The 23469-nt window shown below is 42.1% G+C and overlaps 1 protein-coding gene across 3 annotated transcripts in view; it reads right to left on the bottom strand.

Moving 5' to 3' along the window:
* Positions 1 to 23469, bottom strand: part of LOC126184691 (endothelin-converting enzyme homolog) — a 416586-nt gene that overhangs the window by 248599 nt on the left and 144518 nt on the right. For all 3 annotated transcript variants that reach the window (XM_049927185.1, XM_049927186.1, XM_049927188.1), the window contains exon 2: positions 9639 to 9746. In XM_049927185.1, the coding sequence (XP_049783142.1) occupies positions 9639 to 9746 (108 nt within the window). The remainder of the gene's footprint in view (positions 1 to 9638; positions 9747 to 23469) is intronic.

The raw sequence follows: 23469 nt of genomic DNA, 5'->3' as shown, positions 1-23469 counted from the left end.
AAAAAGGGCAGCTCGTTTTGTATTATCACGTAATAGGGGAGATAGTGTGGCAGATATGATACGCGAGTTGGGATGGAAGTCATTAAAGCAAAGACGATTTTCGCCGCGGCGAGATCTATTTACGTAATTTCAGTCGCCAACTTTCCCTTCCGAATGCCAAAATATTTTGTTGAGCCCAACCTACATAGGTAGGAATGATCATCAAAATAAAATAAGAGAAATCAGAGCTCGAACAGAAAGGTTTAGGTGTTCGTTTTTCCCGCGCGCTGTTCGGGAGTGGAATGGTAGAGAGATAGTATGATTGTGGTTCGATGAACCCTCTGCCAAGCACTTAAATGTGACTTGCAGAGTAATCATGTAGATGTAGATGTAGATGTAGATTGCGTGCTCTGCAACATACTCTCGTGCTGGCCACAAGGTTCGTAAGGAGTTTTTGTGGTAGGGCGTAGCTGGAGGGTCGTTGTCGCTTGTGCAAGTGCTGCAGTACATCTGTCCAAGACATCCCACACGTGTTCAATGGGATTTAAGTCTGGGGAACCGGTAGACCAGTCGATTCACCGAAGATTCTCTCCTCCGTAAGACCTTCACCACCAAAACGTTCATGTTCGACAATGTTGGATGTACTCCCCGAGAGGTGGGAAGACATAGAAATCTAATTTTGAGGGGAGCTCAGAGAGCTCAGATGGAAGAGGTCTGTCTGTTAGAGAAGTGCATCTGGGCTTGGATCCGGAAATAAGACACAGTTTTAAATTTTCGCAATATTTCACGATCATCCCGTAATCCACTAATGAATGACGCTTCCTGCATAGTTTAAAATAGTTAGCAGAGTCAGTTTCAGGGTGAGAAGTATGGTTCAGGAGTTCACCTAGACTTGCAACGTCAGCTTGAAAATCCTGCTAGCAGTTTCATTTCGGCCGGCCGGAGTGGCCGAGCGTTTCTAGGCGCTACAGTCTGGAACCGCGCGACCGCTACGGTCGCAGGTTCGAATCCTGCTTCGGGCATGGATGTGTGTGATGTCCTTAGGTTAGTTAGGTTTAAGTAGTTCTAAGTTCTAGGGGACTGATGACCACAGCAGTTAAGTCCCATAGTGCTCAGAGCCATTTGAACCATTTTTTAGTTTCATTTCGCCTAAACGTTGTTTCCTGAAGTGGTTGACATATCACCCGAGGTCAGAAGGTTAATAGTGTTGACGTATATAATGCTTTTCTCTGAGCATGTCTTCCGCTTGTTAACTCATGGCCTGAATTATGAGATTCTTGCACCCAGGAAGTGAGGCATAGCAGCGATAACCCAGTCGCTCGCTTCCACTTGTTTTTTTACTATATCTCAATACATGACAGAAGTCTTTCATTTAACGCTGGAATATAAAGCAAGATGTAACTTTTGTGGCGTGAGGAAAGAGTATCACTGACTTTGCGGGTAGTAAAGTATAACTGAACTGTGTCCGCTTCCCTTTTCTTCTTTACGAGGGAGAGAATGTCTTGTTAAAAGTCTGCAATCTGCTCACATATACCAGTATTTGTCTAAAGATGTCGTATACACAAAAGGATCCAAGAAAACAGTTTTCATCTGACACAAGGCGCTTTTATCTCAATTTCTTTACACTGAAAATAATGACACCAACGTCGAGCGTGTGTTACTAATGAATGATCCACTCAGGGATAATGGACACCGAAAAATATATATTGCTTGTTCCATTCTATTGTAATTACACTCATTTTGTTACATAGTGTAATATTATTCCTTCTTTGGTTTTCGGTCGACACAATTAAATCCACTGCTAGAACTCTTATTGTTTAATGCCTTGCTTTACAGCAGAAGAATACTCGAAAAATATCAGTCCTAATTCCGTTGAGATGCAAAATTATGGTCAACGTTCCGCTTATTTCTGAAATCCATATTCGTCTCCCTGTACCTGTTAAATGTTTCTACCCAGAAAGGAAGAAAAAGAGAAATAATGACAACGGGTTATCTTGTATTTCCTCTGTCCTACCTCATAAAGGGCAGTTAGTAAATAACATTGTTCATCTTGAAAAGAAAATCTTATTGCTGTCTACCTCCGTTTGACGAAGTGAAGTGTGTCTTAGGATGGGGGGGCTGCAGGGGGCCTTGTCATGCTACAGAGTGAGAGAGAGGAATCAGTTCTGGCACTAAGCACAAACGAAAAATGGAGCATTAAGCAAAACCATTCACAGTCACTTGCAGAGAAGGGACAAAATGATGTTAGGAACAAAGATGTCTTGAGAACACTGTGGACAATGAGAACACAATTTATTGCTGAAAATGACAGATAGTAAGACAGTAATATGGAAATAAACTCTATATGTCTTAAGAAATTACGTGTATCGTGTAATTCACTGCAGCACATTTGGTAACCTTTTGCATTTGTGTTTGGTTACCCTTAGCCTTTTCGTTGTCGCAAAGCCTTATAAAACTGCGAGTAATATGATTTGACTGTCTGCAGATTGCCTCACGTCGCTTGACAGCTTGGGTCGACTTAGGTTATGTGTATGCTAGATCTGGTAAGCGATTCCAAGGTCAAGAGTGTTGCAGGCAAGTGTTGTAACGTCTTATTCATCTGCTCTATAACCACAGCTGTCCATCTGAAACTAACCACCAACTCAACAGAGGTTACATCGAACCCTACTCTTTTTCTCTGTATTTCACATGGTCTGGTCAATTCTGGGTCTATTTTGTCTGCAGTATTGTCATGCGTTGCGCAGCAAATGTTTGTAAGTAAAGTATCTTTAGCTCGGCCACATTCAGCACCTTTATGAGTCTCTTCACAATGAAAACACTTAAGTTATCTATGGTACTCTCTACTTTCGTGTGTAAATCTCAAACATTTCAGATATTGAAAGGTAGAAAGACAACCACACTCTGTCTTACTCCGTGAGTAGGAAAGTAAACTGGTCTGTTTTGCGACTTCAGTGTTATTAAAAGTACTGGAGTGGGGCTTTTTGAAATGTTCGCATTTACTGTACACTGCTGAAGATAACTTCCAAATTTTCTTCTACAGGCTCTATACGTTGCTTTGTTGGTATGAAAGGTGAAATATTAACCTCCATATCACTATACTGAAAAATGTGAGTAGGAACTAAAGCGTCTGCAGCATCTCCAGAACCAGTTTCCGTTGTTATGCGATTGCTGTCTAACGATATTATTATATTTGCCATATATTTATTTATTGAAGGTAATCTTCTAGCTATTAGGCTGCATCATGTTCAATTCCTTCTACATGAACGACGATATTTATTCATCCCACTATACTCACGATGTATCAAAGACAGAGTGTAACTGACCCAGTTCCTTTTCCTTGTTCTCAATGAAAATATAAAATGGGCTAACACCAGACTGAGCGTGCACATTTACTTGGCGTACCGATTATGCCTCGATCACTTACCGGTTCTGCATGCGCTACAGCAGCTTCCATGTGACGTGTGTCTTCCTTACTAAAGCCGCCGCATCCGGTGTGACTTTCTGCATCTGCACAAAGCATTTTACCACTTTCGTGCGCGTTGTCGCTGTCATTCATCAGTCGTTTCCGCAAGCTTTTCTCATGACTCATCATCTCGACGTCTTCAGCTTGTCTTAGATTACTGTCGATTCTGTCCGCAGTATTTAAAGTGACCATTTCTGTTGCACTTAGTTCCGTAATCTACACTTCTCTGTTATCATGTCCAGTGTAGCGTGAGAATGCTAACTTTGTTGAGAGATACTTAGATCTTGCTGTCTTCACTATACGCAAGGTAAACGAGAAAACTGACTTGCTGTGAGCGGAACAGTGGCGTTCCACGTCAACACCCTCCGAAGGTGCGGAGCAAACTGGGCCCAGCTAGTAAGCCTGCTTCCGGCAGCATTCGGCCACGGACGTGCAGAGCCACAGCGACCCGCATAGTCAGGTAGTTGATTTGCATCAGCCTGCCAGGTGCCGCATTCGACCGCACACAGTGCATCTGTTTGTGAGTACGTCAACTACTGATCACGGAAAACCAGTAAGACACAACACCCCAAGTTTTGGTTTTCCTTGCGGAGGCAAAAGACCTAGGTTTGCGAAATAGCTAAATATATACAGGCTGAGGCTGATAAAACAGGCCATCGAACAAATCTCCAGAACAAATAAACACAGAGGGAACCAGAACGTCATCCATTACTAGGCCTACTCTTGCATTACCCATATTTGATTTTGTGTCTACAGTCTTGTATCCACTTGACCAAAGCCTTGTTCTGCCAACCAACACACTTACCCAATCCCATTATATTTAACTTATACCGATCCATTTCTCTTTTTAAACGCTTCCTGACAAATTAAAACTATGTGTTGGATCAGGTGTCAAACCTGGGACCTTTGCCTTTCGCGGGTTAATGCTCTACCGACTGAGCTATCCAAGAACGACTCACGACACTTTTTCATGCTTTACTTCCACCATTCCCCCATTTCCCACTTTCCAAATTTCACAGAAATTCTCCCACATACCACGTCCCGCATTAGCCTTTCTTCCAGGATTGTGAAAGTATAGAAGGTAGGAGATAAGGTACTAGTGAAAGTAGAGCTGTGAGGAAGGAGGAGAGGGGGAGGGGGGGGGGGGAAGGTTCGTGCGTTAGTTGCGGATGAGTAGCTCAAAAATGGTTCAAGTGGCTCTGAGCACTATGGGACTTAACTTCTGAGGTCATCAGTCCCCTAGAACTTAGAACATCACACACATCCATGCCCGAGGCAGGATTCGAACCTGCGACGTCGCGGTCGCGCGGTTCCAGACTGTAGCGCCTAGAACCGCTCGGCCACTTCGGCCGGCGATGAGTAGCTCAATCGGTAGAGCACTTGCCTGCGAAACGCAGAGGCCCCCGTTTCGAGTCCTGGTCCGGCACACAGTTTTAATCTTCCAAGCAAACCAGCGCACACTCTGATGCAGAGCGAAAATTCATTCTGTAACACCAGATTTAACTTTCCCGATCACACGATCCTCCTGAGGAGTTCTCCGCAGGAGATACGAATGGAGGATATTTTACCTCGAGAATATTTTACCCAATAGCATGATAAGTCGGTCCTACTTTCGACTGGAAAAGTGGTGTGCGTCACCCGACATTCCTGGTTACCTAGAGTAAATACGAGGACGTATTTGGGGGTGCAAACTGTCTGCTGTCGAGAGGATTTGATTTTCATTAGCCGGCAAAATAAACCACGCAAGGTACAAAATGACGTCCGAGAACACAAGATAAGAAATTTCGATCGAATAGAAATTAAAGTCTCACAGACGGAAGAATTTTACGTTCATAGAATGGAAATTTGAATTAGAAAGTTTGAAAAATTATTAATTTTCAAGAAGGGAGAAATTTGATTTTTAAAAGGGAAAAAACTGTATCTGAGGGAGATATTGTTGGAAAATTATAAGAATGCTCCTTTTCAGTTTTGTTTTCAAGAGTAAAAATGTTTTGGTTGAAGAGTGACAGGAATAGATGGCCTTTCGCCTGCATCGTTGAATACGAAATTATTGAGCGTCAAGTTGGATCCTAAATCAGGATGGCCGGACGTGGCTTTGAACCGTCTTCCTCCCGAAATTACAAAGAGCGTGCTGCTTTCTATTTTTATCGTTGTCAGATTATAGCGGAATGCACCAAGACCGAAAAGTATGGAAAAATTATTCGTTAGTCAGTCTTTGTTCAACCTAGCATTCAATATGTGGGATGCCCCCCACGTTTCTTACGTCGCTGCTGGGACCAATGACTAAAATCACGGAGGCCAAAACTTATTACCAGAATGCTTTGTGTTTTATCCTTCTTCCTACAATCAAGGCACAACAAACTGTCAAAAATCTTCTTAAAACAAGATTAATGGTGAGGCCGTATTCAGTTTGTACGCAAATCATCTCACCTTCGGTGTATCTCGAGTTTCACAAGTATCGTTTACGACTTCCATGAAATTATCTTCACGTTTTCTTTAGTATATATTTTCACAGCTTTCACGGAGTGATGAGAAAGTGACTGTTCAGCTGTCCACACATTTTGGCGAGCGTGTCCAGGAATACTTAGATGCGCTTCTGAAATATGAAAAGCAATTGAAAGCTCGTTCTTCAGATGATCCAGAAGATCTTGTATCACTATGTTTGTCACGGTCATGACACCTTTAAAACGTGCCCTTCGTCCAGTAGGCCTAAATGGTTTCTTGGCAATTTCAACAATGAATATGCTACAGAATACCCATATGATTCTGTCACGAATCCGATGGTTTGAGAATTAATTTTTATTTGTGAATAGCCCGAGTTACTTCCATACATTCGAAATTTTGGCTCCCTTGTACCAAGTAACAGACAAAATGCGTAGTTCAGCTCTTTCGGAACCGCGCGACCGCTACGGTCGCAGGTTCGAATCCTGCCTCGGGCATGGATGTGTGTGATGTCCTTAGGTTAGTTAGGTTTAAGTAGTTCTAAGTTCTAGGGAACTGATGACCTCAGAAGTTGAGTCCCATAGTGCTCACAGCCATTAGAACCATCAGCTCTTTCAATATCTTTTTTTATTCTTTCAAAGAACTCAATAGTCATTGTGACGTCGAAAACGTATTATATTGGCTGTTTCCATGCCGAAAATTAGCTGCGGGCCACCACCGTAAACTGAAGTATCGCATTAGCAGATGTAAACTATTCGATTATCAATATTTTATCGGAGGTAAGGAGAAGTACCTCTTCGAAGATTTTAAATAGTTCTCCTCCAGCTCAAAGTAAGTTGTTTCGTCCACGTCTGGGGCGTTGAATGGCAAAGAAAAGGATACTTCTGTCTCCTCAAGTAATAATAAGCTATTGAAGAAACCAACCCAGATTATGAAAACTCTCCAGTCAGTTATGCGTCAAACTAGGTGCCACTTTAACCGGTAAATCGTGCTATAATAACGGCAATTTGTTTCCTCATGCAGTTGTTCAGTATTTCCCAGTGGATATTCGGCTCTCAGTACACTGAATTACCTCACAGGTACATTGTCATTAAAGGAAAGAACATTGAAAATTCACTGGGAGGTGAAATAAGAAACTGCCTGCCTGCTACTAAAGGAGTCTTAGATCATGACTGGATACTTCGAATTTTAAAGAAGGCCTCATATCTCCATTACCAGAATCGCTGAGTACATTGTTTAAAGTCTAATTTACCAAACGTCGTATGAAGTAAAATCACCGTTACATATTAGCTTGCGTAGCATTTGTGATGTGACATATTACTGTGGTTAAAATTTTATTTTTTCCGTAATATATTTTATGTTGACCTGACAGTTTTTACAAATGGTATATATATGTAACTACGAAGACGGTTTAAGTTGGCTGTGCAACGTTCTACTTATCTGAGCATTCTAGTTCTAAGTTTAACCCTCTTATTATACAGGGTGGTCCACTGATCGTGACTGGGCCAAATATCTCACGAAATAAGCTTCAAACGAAAAAACTACAAAGAACGAAACTCGTCTAGCTTAAAGAGGGAAACCAAATGGCGCTATGGTTGGACCGCTAGATGGCGCTGCCATAGGTCAAACGGATATCAACTGCGTTTTTTTTTATAGGAACCCCCATTTTTTATTACATATTCGTGTAGTACGTAAAGAAATATGAATGTTTTAGTTGGATCACTTTTTTCGCTTTGTGATAGATGGCGCTGTAATAGTCACAAACACATGGCTCACAATTTTAGACGAACAGTTAGTAACAGGTAGGTTTTTTAAATTAAAATACAGAACGTAGGTACGTTTGAACATTTTATTTCGGTTGTTCCAGTGTGATACATGTACCTTTGTGAACTTTTCATTTCTAAGAACGCATGCTGTTACAGCGTGATTACCTGTAAATACCACATTAATACAATAAATGCTCAAAATGATGTCCGTCAACCTCAATGCATTTGGCAATACGTGTAACGACATTCCTCTCAACAGCTAGTAGTTCGTCTTCCGTAATGTTCGCACATGCACTGACAACTCGCTGACGCATGTTGTCAGGCGTTGTCGGTGGATCAATATATCAAATATTCTTCAACTTTCCCCACAGAAAGAAATCCGGGGACGTCGGATCCGGTTAACGTGCGGGCCATGGTATGGTACTTCGACGACCAATCCACCTGTCATGAAATATGCTACTCAAACCGCTTCAACTGCACGCGAGCTATGTGCCGGACGTTCATCATGTTGGAAGTACTTCGCCATTCTGTCATGCAGTGGAACATCTTGTAGTAACATCGGTAGAACACTACGAAGGAAATCAGCATACATTGCACCATTTAGATTGCCATCGATAAAATGGGGGCCAATTATCCTTCCTCCCATAATGCCCAAGGTCGCTGATGTTCCATTTGTCGCAGCCATCGTGGATTTTCCGTTGCCCAATAGTGTATATTATGCCGGTTTACGTTATCGCTGTTGGTGAATGACGCTTCGTCGCTAAACAGATCGCGTGCAAAAAATCTGTCATGGTCCAGTAATTTCTCTTGTGCCCAGTGGCATAACTGTACACTACGTTCAAAGTCGTCGCCATGCAATTCCTGGTGCGGAGAAATATGGTACGGGTGCAATCGATGTTGATGTAGCATTCTCAACACCGACGTTTTTGAGATTCCCGATTCTCGCGCAATTTGTCTGCTACTGATGTGCGGATTAGCCACGACAGCAGCTAAAACACCTACTTGGGCATCGTCATTTGTTGCAGGTAGTGGCTGACGTTTCACATGTGGCTGAACACTTCCTGTTTCCTTAAATAACGTAACTATCCGGCGAACGGTCCGGACACTTGGGTGATGTCGTCCAGGATACCGAGCAGCATATATAGCACACGCCCGTTGGGTATTTTGATCACAACAGCCATGCATCAACACGATATCGACCTTTTCCGCAATTGGTAAACGGTCCATTTTAACACGGGCAACGTATCACGAAGCAAATACCGTCCGCATTGGCGGAATGTTACGTGATACCATGTAGTTATACGTTAGTGACTATTACAGCGCCATCTATCACAAAGCGAAAAAAGTGGTCCAACTGAAACATTCATATTTCTTTACTTATTACATGAATATGTAATAAAAAAATGGGGGTTCCTATTTAAAAAAAAAACGCAGTTGATATCCGTTTGACCTACAGCAGCGCCATCTAGCGAGCCAACTATAACGCCAGCTGGTTTCCCCCTTCAAGCTAGACGAGTTTCGTTCTTTGTAGTTTTTTCGCTTGATGCTTATTTCGTGAGATATTTGGCCCGGTCACTATCAATGGACCACCCTGTATAACTTTTCGGTCCGAATAATTAGAACAGTGTTTATAAATGCACCAGAACTACAAGGTGTGATTATATATGATCAGCACGAGCAAGACACCGAGCAATACCACAGTCAACGCTTAGCACAATGGAAAACTGAAGTCCATGGCGCTGTTGTCTCTCTGGTGACGTCACAGGGCGCCGGTCAGTGGCAGCGTATTAGCCGGAATTGGCCTATCTGTCAAATTTCTACCTACCTTGTGTAAATACCGTGTTCGTGTACGCACTCCCTTGGTCGAGTTATAAATTCTACGTAGTTGTGCTCGATTTCAGTAAGATAATGTGCGCCCAACAAGAACATAGCAGGCAAGTACCAAAAATGCGGCTCTACATGAAGGCCACAGTGAGAGAAAACCTTACCATGCGGAATCGGATCCGGGGGCCGCCGGGCGTCGAAGTGCCGGTCAGCTGAACCGACCCGACGCTGCTGGCGTCGTCGTCGAACTCCGCCTGCTTGTAGCGCGCCATCTGCAACAGACAACACATTCGCTACTTACCCTGCCACACACTTTCATCTACGTTTGCTATACTATGCGATTACGCCTCGCTTATAATGTAACCGCCTTGCAGATCACAGGAATTTCAGTTTTTTTTTTCTTTTTTATATGCGCCCTGGCAAGTATAGTCAAGATAACGCTAAAGTACAGTTTTTGATTGCCGATGGTTATAATTAAAGTGCAGCTACTCACAGAGATCCAGTGAGGGCAGTAATTATCATATGGCAGCGAAACTTGGTAGATAATCTAATGCGTTAACACGGAGCCGATTTACGCTGAAAAAAAAATAGTTTCAATTTTGGCCACCAGGTGCAAATCTGGCGCTGTAAATACACCGAAGATGTGTAGAAATAGTAGGGCATTGTCTATATTTTTCAATGTTTGTATAGTTGGATGCATAGCATCGAATTACACAGACACTGTAAAATACAGACACTTCCCTACTGTATTTCACACCAAAGCAAGGCAATCTGACGAGCAAAACAATGTCTCTCCCTGTGCGGTAACCATACGATTTGTTCGCGAACACTGTGGTATGTAGAAACTAGGACATATGGAAGTTTGGGGCGGTCTGGAGGCATGGTTGGATGCCTGAGGCGGGTAAGGCGACCGCTTGCGTAAAGCGGGAAATCCGGGTTCGAGTCCCTGTCCGGTACAAATTTTCATATGTTACTAGGAAATCGTATAGCCGTCGTCATTCATATTCGTAATGTGTGAAACCGTTTCATAACATACAGAAATGTTTCCATATGTAATGGTTTAGGAACGGGGTGTGAGCAGGAAAGGTCACACAACTGCCACTCACACAGTTTGTTCAATATGAGCACCGGCGAGTTCCACGAGATGCTGTACAACACCAAATTTGTACCTGGTGGCCAGAACTGGACCTAATTTTTTCCAGCGTAAATCCCTTACGTTAAGTATTGGCATATCTACCAAGTTTCGCTGCCATACGAAAGTTACAGCACATACTAGACCAACCCCAACGTGCTCCCATGCTCACCCAACAACATCGGAAATTATGATTAAAGCGGGCGCAGGATCACCGAAATTGGACCGCGGATCAATGAAATCGTATCGGCTTGTAGGAAGATTGACGTTCATTGTTAAAATTAGGTCGACGATCGCGTCCAGACACACCGTCATGGAGGCGTTATTAATCACTGGACGCAGAACTCCGAAAATTACCTATCACATAAAACGCTGAATTTCATTTAGTGGATACTTCTTGAATTAGTTTGACGTCTCATTCTCTCTGTAGTTAGTCTCTTGCTACTACACTTGTTTGAACAAAAATACTATCCTTTTCACAGGTAATAAACCTAGGCACTTATTCAGTCTTTTCAATATAATTTTTGTTACCAAATTAAGCATGTGAGCAAAACACGATATATGACTTTTTTCCCCAAATGCTATTTCTGTTCCTTTACTGATGTCGTTACGGAACATGTTCAAAAAGGATTCGTTTAAATAACGAAAAAATAATTGACTGAGGTATCAAGTAGCATGGCTTTTTTGTCATCGCAGGTCAATATTTTGTCTTTAACATCGATATTACAAAGTTTCAAAGACTTCAGTGTCGATATTGAAACATAGATGATTAAATTCCCGACATAAATATTTTGTAAATATCGATGATCAACGGACGTCAGTAGGAGAAACTAACTTGATCAGGTAACTGAGTGCTTGTTGTTACTTCAAAGTGCAAGCATGGAGAATATGCTTTCGGTTGTTGTCGTTCTGATCTTCAGTTCGAAGACTGGTTTGGTGCAGCTCTCCACGCTAGTCTATCCTGTGTAATCCTTTTCGTCTCTGAGTAATTACTGCAGCCTACATCAACTTGAACCTGCTTAGTGTACTGACGCCTAGGTCTCCCTCTACAATTCCCCCCCACACACACGCACATACATTTCCCTCCAACACCAAATTTACGATTCCCTGATGCCTCAGGATGTGTCCTATCAACCGACCACTTCCTTCAGTCATGGTGTGCCATAAATTAAATTTCTTCTCGATTCGATTCGGCACTTCCTCAGTATTTATGAGATCTATCCCTCTAATCTTCGACCACCCACAGCAGCACAACAATACAAAAGCGTCTGTTCTTTTCTCGTTTGAACTGCTTATCCTGCACGTTTCACTTCCGTACAAGGCTATACTCCAGAGAATTACCTTCAGAAACGGCTTCCTTACACTGAAATTCGTATTAGATGTTAACAAACTCCTCTTTTTCAGAAATGCTTTTCTTGACATTGCCAGACTGCAGTTTACATACTCTCTAATTCGTCCCTCTTCAGTTATTTTGGTGTCCAAACAGCAAAACCCGTCTACTGTTTTTAGTGCTTTATTTCTTAATCTAATTGCCTCAGCTTCGCATGATTTAATTCGTCTACTTTCCGTTTGCCCCAGGTTTACTTTCGCTGATGTTCATCTTATAATCTCTTTTCAGGACACTTCCCACTCCGTTCAGCTGCTACCCCAAGTCCTTTGCCGTCTCTGACAGAATTACAATGTTATCGCCTAACCTCAAAGTTTTTATTTGTTCTTCCTGAACTTTAATTCTTACAACCCTGTCTCCCTTCCTTCTCAACTACTGGTTCCCTTTATGTCCTCCAACTCTTATAATTGCACTCTGATTTCCGTACAAGTTGTAAATACCCTTTCGGTCCAGTATTTTACCCTGCTACTTTAAAAATGTCAATGAGAGTAGTCTAGTCAGCCTTTCCAAACGCTGTATTCTAAGATAAATCGTACAGTCAGTGCTGCCTCACCAGTGTGCGATTTGCAGGGGAGGATGGGGGGGGATTTCCCCCCCTCTGCATCAGACCATCCCCTCCTTTGGTTTTAGTTTATGCATCCCAACCTGGGATGTTTATTTTCCACCCACTGGAGTAAAACTTTACATATAATTTAAATTTGTGGAGCCGAACACTGAAAGATTTTAATAAGACTTATTATTAATACTATTAGTTCAAATGGTTCAAATGGCTCTGAGCACTATGGGACTTAACTTCTAAGGTCATCAGCCCCCTAGAACTTAGAACTACTTAAACCTAACTAACCTAAGGACATCACACACATCCATGCCCGAGGCAGGATTCGAACCTGCTCCGTAGCTGCCGCGCGGTTCCAGACTGTAGCGCCTTTAACCGCTTGGCCACCACGGCCGGCAATACTATTGTATGTTTCAGTTTTCTATCATCAGAAAAAGTACAACTTTTCACAAATGTGCCTCTACCTTTTGAATTCCCCTCGTATATTTGTACCCATATGTAGATGACTTTGTAAATAAGCTTTACCTATAATGTACTTTTAAACATATAACAAGGGATGGCTTTTCTGATAGTGCATACGCATCAGTAGTGAGTTTCGGCATTAACATCTATTTATAAATAGCTGTTTAACCATGCGTAACGCCACGGTCCAAGCTAGTTATATATATAATTCTACTAACCCCCTAAGACATCTCCCCCCCCCCCCCCCACTGGTAAAAGCACAAATCGCACCCTGTCCCTCATAGTTCCTACATTTCTCCGGAACCCATACTGATCTTTCCCGAAATCGGCTTCTACCAGTTTTTCCAGTTTTCTGTCAATAATACGTGTCAGTATTTTGCACTCAATGTTTATTCAACGGATGATTCGGTAATATTCAAACTTGTCATCATCTGCCTTCTTTGGAACTCAAAATCTGAACTTTACCTTCCTCCTTCCTGGGAGTAAAAACGACGATGCTGACAGTTGATCAGGTCTTCAGTTCCCTTTGCCAGGTAATACATTAGTCTCACGCTTAAGATGCATCAACGTGATTTACACGATGCTTGAATATTGAGATTTGCTGGCAAGTTCGGGTGTTGCACTTTTTGCGTGTCACTGCAATTTCTCCTCAACTGTCGTATTAACGGAGCCTAACTGTCACATTAATGCTATTTTGTCATTGTGAGGAGAAGCTAGGCCAGCAGGGGCAGATAAGCGGCGCAGACCGTTACAACAAGTGGCACTTGAAGGGTCTGGAGGTCGGCTGGCGTGGACGTTCCTCCGCGTGTAATGACGAAGACGGGCGCGCTGCACGGTTGCCACTCGCTAGCGTAGCCTGACACACAGCTCTGTCAATACAACACGAACGGCTCGTTTCTAGACAACGTTGTGAGCATCACGTGTCGGCCAGCAACTGAAATACTTTGCACACACGAACAGTACGGTCCACAGAACAAGATAAGTTCACACTTGCATAATTCTAATAGTGTGGTATGTCAGACAATATTTTAAAAAATGAACGCCTTTTTTAATGTAATTTATTCTCCTCACACTCGCTCACAGTTTAAATGCGAAATTACCGGTTTCAGATTTCACCGGCCGTCTTCAGACCATACGACAGACACCGGAGTCCATTTCGTCCACTAAGGAAACCACGCAGTCGATTCCTCAGTGCTCGGAGTGAACTGCGGCATCCGTCTTACGATCTGAATACTCCCGGTGGCGACCGAAATAGATGCTTTCGTATTGAAATTGTGTGTGATTGTGCCGGAAAATTAAATTATTTTCAAAACAAACATTTGAACAGTTACTGGCGTCTCCAGAAGAACTGAATTATCGTTGTTTTCTAAATGAACAAATCTACATCTGCACGGCTACTCTGCAATTCAGACTTAAGTGCCTGGCAGAATCATTCATCGAACCACTTTCACACTATTTCTTTAATGTTCCACACTCTAATAGCTCGCGGGAGAGATGAACACTTAACGCTTTCCATGTGAGCTCTGATTTATCTTATTTTATGACAATGATCAGTTCTCCCTTTGCAGGTGCGTGTCGACAAAATGTTTACCTATTCAGAGGAGAACGTTGGAGATTGAAATTTCGTGTAAAGATCTTTCAGCAACGAAAAACGCCTTTGTTTTAATGACTGCCGCTCCAGCTCGCGTAGATATCACATACGTGACACTCTCTCGCGATAATACAAAACGAGCTACCCTTCTTTGAACTTTTTCGAAGTCTTCCGTAAGTTCAATCTGATAGGGATCCCATACTGCCAGCAATACTCTAGCAGAGGACGAACAAGCGTAGTGTAGGTAGTCTCTTTAGAAGACATGTTGCATCTTCTAAGAGTTTCGCCGATAAAACGCAGTGTTTGGTTGGCCTTTCAGACGGCACTAACTATGTGATCGTTCCAATTTAAGTTGTACGTAATTGTAATTCCTAGACATTCAGCTGAATTGACAGCCTTTAGATCTGTGTGACTTATCATGTAAACAAAATTTAACGGGTTCCTTTTAGTATTCATGTGAATAACCTCTGAGATCGAACTGCCACTCTTCGCACCATACAGAAATCTTGTCTAGATCATTTTGCAATTGGTTTTGATCTTCTGATAACTTTATTTGACGGTAAATGACAACATCATCTGCAAACAATCTAAGATGGCTGCTCAGATAGTCTTCTAAATCGTTTATATAGGTTGGGGAACGCGAGATATCACTTCTATTTTATTTGATTACTTTCCGTCAATTACTACGAACTGTGATCTCTCCGATAGTAAATCACAATCCAATCGTACAATTAAGACGATACACACACTTTTTGTATCATCAGCTACCTTCGCCTAAGGCGTTAATTCTGAATGACCAGTTAACACGAAGAACGACCAGCGTGAACAATCATTTACCCAATACGGACGATTTCTTTAGATGCATAATCACCGTGGACGGTTACTGTATGTATATCTATGACCTCGAGACAAAGTAGAAAAGCAAGACGTGAAAACATGTGGATCACCTCATCCGAAAAATTAAAAAAAATTAATACAATACTGTAGTGCCTTTCTTATTCCGAATTATGATGCAAAGTTTCTGTGGACATGCTTGCGTGTCCGAAGGAACATTGCATCGTAATTCGGAATAACACAGGCACTGCAATATCATATTTATCCGCCGACACCGGGCAAGTGACTTTCAAGTAAAATGTGCCCCCTGTACGGGAATATACATAATGGATGTATGAGTATACGTTGTAGACACATGGCTGACGATATAGGGAAGTTTGGATCTGGCCGTGATTCGTGCTCGGACGGCCAAATGGGGCGTTCCTGTCGAAAGAATGCCGGCAAGGTAACTCAGCGTGTTCGGTCAGAGGGTTAGCTGCCCTTTGTAATAAAAAAACTGAGTTAATGGATCAACGACGAACTGAAACGGGTGTCTTGCGACGTCCGCCCCGACCAGATACAACGAACAAAAACGAACAAAATGAGATCAATTTAAAAAAAATAAAAATAAAAAAATAAAAAATGGTGAGGTGACTGCTCGTGATAAGCGGGAAATCCGGGTTCGAGTCCCGATCCGGGGCAAATTTTCGTTGTCGTCATTCCATTATACGGCTGGTGGTAGTCCATATTTGCAACTGCGAATGCATTCCATGTAAAAAAAAATTAAGATTCAAACACCATAAAATAAAGTGGAAGTAAATGCTTTTTTTAGGACGGGACTGGCATGGTGTGATACTAACAGATTGTGCTCGTATTCTTCTGACATGGCTCTCAGTGACTTCTACCTCTTTCCTAGAATGAAGAAACCATGGCGAGGCACGCATTTCCAAAATGACAATGAGGTGATTTCCGTAGTGTGGCGGTTCCTTACACTCAAAATGCAGTTATACAATAAAAGTCTCCCCCAAGTCAGCCATCATTAGAAACAATATACTCCACTGAAGGATGAATATATATGGAGGACTGACACCATCGCCACGGTTCTTTGAGCTGATAATAGAAATTTTATGATCATCCGGCGTAATGGCCCATCATCGATCGATGCAGCTGAACTGCACTCAAACTGTCGAGGGAAGATAAACGATTATCTAATCTCAATGACAGGAAATAACTTCATATAACAAAACAGCTCGAATTTTATCTAAAATTAAAAAGCAAACATTTGGAATACTCTCTCAATATCGCAGGATGTGTCAAAAAAGCAAGTAGCATCCTACTATCCTCGTCCAGTCTTCATGATTTTAGATTTCCAGTGATTTTCCGAAATCACGTAGTTCAAATGTCGTATCAGTTCCTGTCGAAAGAATACGGCCGATTTCCGCCCACTGTTTTTCCTGGATGATTGTACACTTCGTCTCTATTGACTTGTTTTACGGCTCATCAAACCTCAATCTTGACAAGAGTTGTATAAGTAGGTTTAGAAAATTACCTATGAAAATTGTTCACAATATTTATAAGTTCGGTTTAAAGGATCAGACACTGCCTTACTTAGAGTAACAAGGACTTGCAGCGTCATATGAGCGAGATACTTCGCATTCTTGAGCTGGAGGACTCTGAATGCCTAGGAGAGATGCTTTAGTTTGTGAAACCACGCGACACGCGCAGTAAACTGTGCTGTCCTGTAGCGCACTTCAACTCGTGGTGTTTCACAGAAACCTGTGAATCACAAAAACACGCGTCGCAGTGTATTACGCTACCCTGTTTCGCATGAATCACGTCAGCAAAGCTTACGTGATTTGCAGCCAGCTAGCGTATACAGTATTCCTTCCTTTGCAGTAAGAGGGGTATCCACCCATCTGAATGAGTGTCCGATGCCCCATTATCATTCTGGGTCCGGTGGTGGACGCTGTAACGAAACTAGGGTAACATTAGGAAAAACTGTATGTTAATATTTTTTGCAAATTTCTTATTGTTTTTACTGTTAGAAACTCTATCTAAGCGCACACGTACTTTCCACATGCGACAACAATACAATTCGGAGAGTATTTCTTTGTCAATTTGTTCCTTTTTTCTGCCAAACTCGCGTACTGCCAATGAATAAAGTCCACCTGAATGCTTTGCTATGTATCTTAACCTCCATTATCTTGTACTTCTGACGTAAAGGACAGAGGCAGCCGAATCGTTATACAGTCTATCCCAAATTATGGTAAACGTACACTATGTGATAGAAAGTATTTGGACACCCCCAGAAACATACGCTTTTCATATTAGGTGTATTGTGCTGCAACTTACTGCCAGGTACTCCATATCAGCGACCTCAGTAGTGATTAGACATCCTGAGAGAGCAGAATGGGGCGCTCCGCGGAACTCACGGACATCGAACGTGGTCAGGTGATTGGGTGTCACTTGTGTCATAAGTCTGTACGCGAGATTTCCACTCTCCTAAACAGCCCTAGGTCCACTGTTTCTGATGTGATAGCGAAGTGGAAACGTGAAGGGACACGTACAGCACAAAAGCGCATAGGCCGACCTCGTCTGTTGACTGACAGAGACCGCCAAGTGTTGAAGAGGGTCGTAATGTGTAATAGGCAGACATCCTTTATTTTTGTTATTCCTTGCTTAATATAAGTAGACTCAAGAATGTGTTGGTAATCGTAATACTTTGCATCAACATCTGTACAATGTTGTAGTTTATTATACTTCAAAATATTACAAGACTTCTAGTTATAGAAAGATTGTGCTCCTGGAGTAGCGTCGCTGCTTCGTAAACCCGCCTGTGGCATTGGAATGGATTATACATGAATTATTATTAGAAATTAAATCTTATGTTTTTATATAATTATTAAACGTGTAGCAAACCTCCAGGGACTGGTATGTGTTTTGAGACCACTTTAGAGTGACGATCGGCAATGATTCTAACTGTGGCAAAATGTAAGTTAATTCAGATGAGCGCAAAAAAACAGCTTTATAATGTTAGAATACAGTATTAGTGGTGTGCTACTTGACACAGCCAAGTCGATTAAATACCTAGACGTAACGTTACAAAGCATCATCAAATGGAACGAGCACGTGGCACCCTGCCAGATTCGTCACCGGTGGGTTCGACCAGCACACGAGCATTACTGAAATTCTCCGTGTACTCAAATATGAATGCCTGGTCAGAAAAAGACATTCTTTTCATTAAACACTATTAATAAAGTTTGATGAGAACCGGCATTTACGACTGACTACACGACGATTATAGAGCCAGTAACATACATCTCGCGTAAGCACCACAAAGACAAAATAAGGGAAATTAAGACTCGTACGGAGGCATATAGACAATTTTTTTTTCCTTGTCTCCATTTTCGAGCGGATCAGGAAAGAGAATGATTAGATGTGGCGCATGGTACAGCCGCCATACACTGATAGCTAGCTTGCGGAGTATGTGTGTCAATCGATGTAGATGAAGAACATATGAGCACATAAAACTACGTACTTTATTTTTCTACAACAATATTTTAGTGATAAAGCTTATAAGTTGCATATTTTCCCGTTTTCTATAACACAAATAGCATAAATCACTTATTTGAAAGGTGTTTTCTATAGACTGAATTCAGTTTTACATGTTACTGATTATATATCTCATTAAGCTCCTTTTTTCTGCGATCCACTTGAGTCCGTGGCGCATCGAATCTAGAGCGGAAAATCGTGGACGCACCAGTACAAGTGACATACTGGATTTCACAGTACGTCTTATTCAAGCACGCCAATTGATTTCCGATTGTTCGAGTGTGTAAAGTTTCCCAGCAGTTCAGTGTTGTGAGTGTTGCTAAAAAAAAATGGCTCTGAGCACTATGGGACTTAACTGCTGTGGTCATCAGTCCCCTAGAACTTAGAACTACTTAAACCTAACTAACCTAAGGACATCACACACATCCATGCCCGAGGCAGGATTCGAACCTGCGACCGTAGCGGTCGTGCGGTTCCAGACTGTAGCGCCTAGAACCGCTCGGCCACTCCGGCCGGCTGTGAGTGTTGCTTCTGATGTATGTTTCATGGGGTACAGTTTTTATTTTTAACTGCTGGTAGGAAATGATTTCACCATACCTGGCGGTCGTAGTGGCCGTGCGGTTCTAGGCGCTACAGTCTGGAGCCGAGCGACCGTTACGGTCGCAGGTTCGAATCCTGCCTCGGGCATGGATGTGTGTGATGTCCTTAGGTTAGTTAGGTTTAATTAGTTCTAAGTTCTAGGCGACTGATGACCTCAGAAGTTAAGTCGCATAGTGCTCAGAGCCATTTGAAACATCACCATACCTAGATTACGAACGAATTTGTCGACAAAACTGAAGTAATAGTCAAAATCCCCAAATTTGTTCTTTAGTGAAAGAGCAATAGTTGTTTTTTTTTAAAGCTGTATGATAAAATAGTGGGCTTCAAATGTCACAAGTAATGCAGAACAAAAGCATCAGGCAGCGAAGAGTTCGTCAAATCAGTGGAACCAGCGTGTTGCAGAAGCATTTGCTGCCACATCATGTGGTATTTCACAAGGGGTGTATTTTATGGATTCGTGCGAAGCTTGAATTATTTTAATATACTTTTCGTTGAGTTAAATAACCCCCAGATAAATGTATTTCTGTCCAGATTCACAAGTCACCGGACACCCGACGAAGCAACACTGAGAAAACAGAGCGAGGTGAGGCAGTTATTAGCACACTGAATCCTATGTGACCGATGCCCTTGCTATTTGGTCCCATCCCCCAATCAACCAATCAACCAACAATGAAAAAACTCTATCTGTCAATGCGTGTCATTGAAACCATGCATCGAGTTTGCGAAACATGAAGCAATGCGGATAATTGTGTGTGAACTGATGACACATGCGAGCTGATTGGTAGGTTAATTTGGAAGTATCTGTACTGGTGCATTTTCAAAGAACGGTGAGTATTCTCCGTCATTCCTGTTAAATTGACACGAGCGGAAAACTGTCACCGATTCGTCCAGTGATTGGAGTTTTAAGGAATCCATGGAATTAATGATCTAACAGCATTCGCTAAGATGATGTTGTTCTACTTTTAACAGATGGAAAAAGGAGCCAAGGGATTACGAGCAAGCTATTCTAAACCGATTCACGCTGTTGCGTCATTCATTTGTTGCATCGTATTTGCGAGAAAATACGGCTGGTTTTGTTAAAGCACTATACTGAATTGAAATTAATCACAATATAGCTACGGAAGTAGCCCTAGCCCGTTGTCCCATTCAACGATATTTTATGAAATTTGCGCTCCAACGCACATTTGAAATCAGACTTTACACAACAGCAAATTTTAGTTTTTGTATGAAAACTATCAAAGCAAGAGAAGCTTTTGATTTGCTTTTGACTGAAGCAATACGCGAGGTCGTCAATGCCTTTGCTGCGCTCGGAAACGTAACCGGAAGTAAGGCCGACACAACTGTACAAAAGCTCGTTCCTATTTGAAGGAATACGACCGTTTCGAAACTGTGTATTCTGTTGCCGCTGCTGCGCTGAGCGCTGATATTTCCGCATCGCTTCCTGAAGGCTTCACAGTACAGCATATAGCTTTATTTAAACGTGAAAGGCTGACATGTGCTGTGGAACGCTCTTTTTCACGTTATAGGGAAATCGTCACTCTGCAGCTGACAACCAAAGCATGGTGTACAGCACTGCTTTTCCTACAAATTTTTATCGCGTGAAGTTAGAAGGTTGTCGAAGTAAAAAAATAGGGATTCAGTCTAAAGGGGTGCAGGTCAAACACAGGACGAGGATAGACCTAGGAAGCATTGGCACTCTAGTTGTAAATAGTCGTAGCTGTGTTGGGAAAGACCCAGAACTCCCAGCGCTCGTAAAAAGCGCCGAAGGGGAAATCGTTATAGGTGCTTAAAGCTACCTAAAGCCGAAAATAAGTTCAACCAAAGTTTTTACCAGTGATCTAAAGGTATTCAGAAAGGATAGATTAAGTTCAGTAGTTGGTGGCGTGTTTGTTGCTGTTGCAAGTAGTTTATCGTGTAACGAAATTGCGCTGGTTGCTGGGATTTACAGTGGGGAGGGGCTATACTCGACAACTGGAATAAATTAATATTTCTTTTACCGACCCCCACCTCCCGCCCCCCAACTCAGATGATATATATAATGAAGGGTTCAAGAAAAATTTGAGTCTCATTTCGAACTGATATCCGACTCATACAATTAAAGTTGGAGGTGACTTCAATCTCTGTTTAAAGTCGGTGATAGGCATGAAACATCTTCCAAAATCGAACTAAATGCATTCTCCGAAAATTATTTTGAGCAATTAGTTCAGGAGCTCACGCGAAGTGTAAATGGTTGCGATAACAAAAAAATGGCTCTGAGTACTATGCGACTTAACTTCTGAGGTCATCAGTCGCTTAGAACTAATTAAACCTAACTAACCTAAGGACATCACACACATCCATGCCCGAGGCAGGATTCGAACCTGCGACCGTAGCGGTCGCCCGGTTCCAGACTGTAGCGTCTAGAACCGCTCGGCCACGCCGGCCGGCCGGTTGCGATAACAAACTAGGCCTCTTGAAAACAAACAGTTATGAACAAATAGTGTCAACACGGATACAGAGATTAGTGACCACGAAGTCGATGTAATGAGACTAAATGCCGTAACATCCAAATCCACCAAAACACACGCAAGTATATAAGTTAATATAAAAGAACAGAAAAAATTTGCTTCTTGGGATCTTAAGATACAGTTTCAATTCCTTCTAAACTATGTAAGCGTAGACCTGATGCGACTTAAATTCACAGAAATAGTACTGACAGACATTGAGAGATTGGTACCAAATAAATTAATAACAGACGGAACAGACCCCCTTGGTACACAAAACAGGACGGGACGTTGTTGCTGAAGCAATGAAAAAAACATGCTTGATATAAAAGGACACAAAATCCCCAAGATGGACAATGGCTTTACAGAAGCTCGGAATTTAGTTCGGTCTTCAATTTGAGATGCTTTCAATACTTTCCACATTGAAAATGTGTTTCGAAATCTTACAGAAAACTAAAGAGATTCTAGTCGTATGTAAAACACATCAACGGCAACACACAGTCAATACCTTCACTGTACTATAGCAGTGGTAGTGTTACCAATGACAGCGGCACTGAAATGCTGTTACTGAACATGGTTTTCCGCAATTATTTCACCTTCACCGAAGAAGATGCAATAAATATCCCAGAATTCAAATCAAGAACAGTTGCCAACATGAGCAACTTAGATGTAGGTACACTCGGTGTAGCGAAGCAACGTAAGTCACTTAATAAAGGCAAGTCTTGCGTTCCACATTGCATACCAGTTATGAACCTTTCGGATGGTTCAAATGGCTCTGAGCACTATGGGACTCAACATCTTAGGTCATAAGTCCCCTAGAACTTAGAACTACTTAAACCTAACTAACCTAAGGACATCACACACACCGATGCCCGAGGCAGGATTCGAACCTGCGACCGTAGCAGTCCCGCGGTTCCGGACTGCAGCGCCAGAACCGCTAGAGCACCGCGGCCGGCGAACCTTTCGGAGTATGCTGATGTAATACAGGGTGTATCAAAAAGAATCGTCCGATCTAACACGTCTATATTTCAAAAACTAATAAATATATGCAATGAATTATGTTTTTTGATGAACAGGAAAGTCAAAAAGTTTTTTTCGTACCTTTTCATAGGTGTTAAATACGCCCCCTTGAGATGCACGGCATAAGTCAATGTGGTATTCAAATTGTTGCCACGCTGCAGCGAGAAAGTCTTGAGTTACAACTTCCACAGCTGCTGTTATGCGATGTTTCTATTCACTAATTGTTGTTGGTAACGGAGGCACATAAACAGAGTCTTTTATAAACCCCCACAAGACATAGTCACATATAGTCAGGTCTGGTAACCTTGGAGGCCAGTAACGTAAATCCGAATCATTTGGTTCAGTGCGACTCATCCATCGTTAAGTAATCCTTTGATTTAAAAATTTCCGCACTTCCAG

The sequence above is a fragment of the Schistocerca cancellata genome, chromosome 4 (genome assembly GCF_023864275.1).
Source record: "Schistocerca cancellata isolate TAMUIC-IGC-003103 chromosome 4, iqSchCanc2.1, whole genome shotgun sequence".
NCBI classification, from domain to species: Eukaryota; Metazoa; Arthropoda; class Insecta; order Orthoptera; family Acrididae; genus Schistocerca; species Schistocerca cancellata.
Note: the sequence above shows the minus strand (reverse complement) of the source record. Positions and strands in the feature narration are given on the sequence as shown.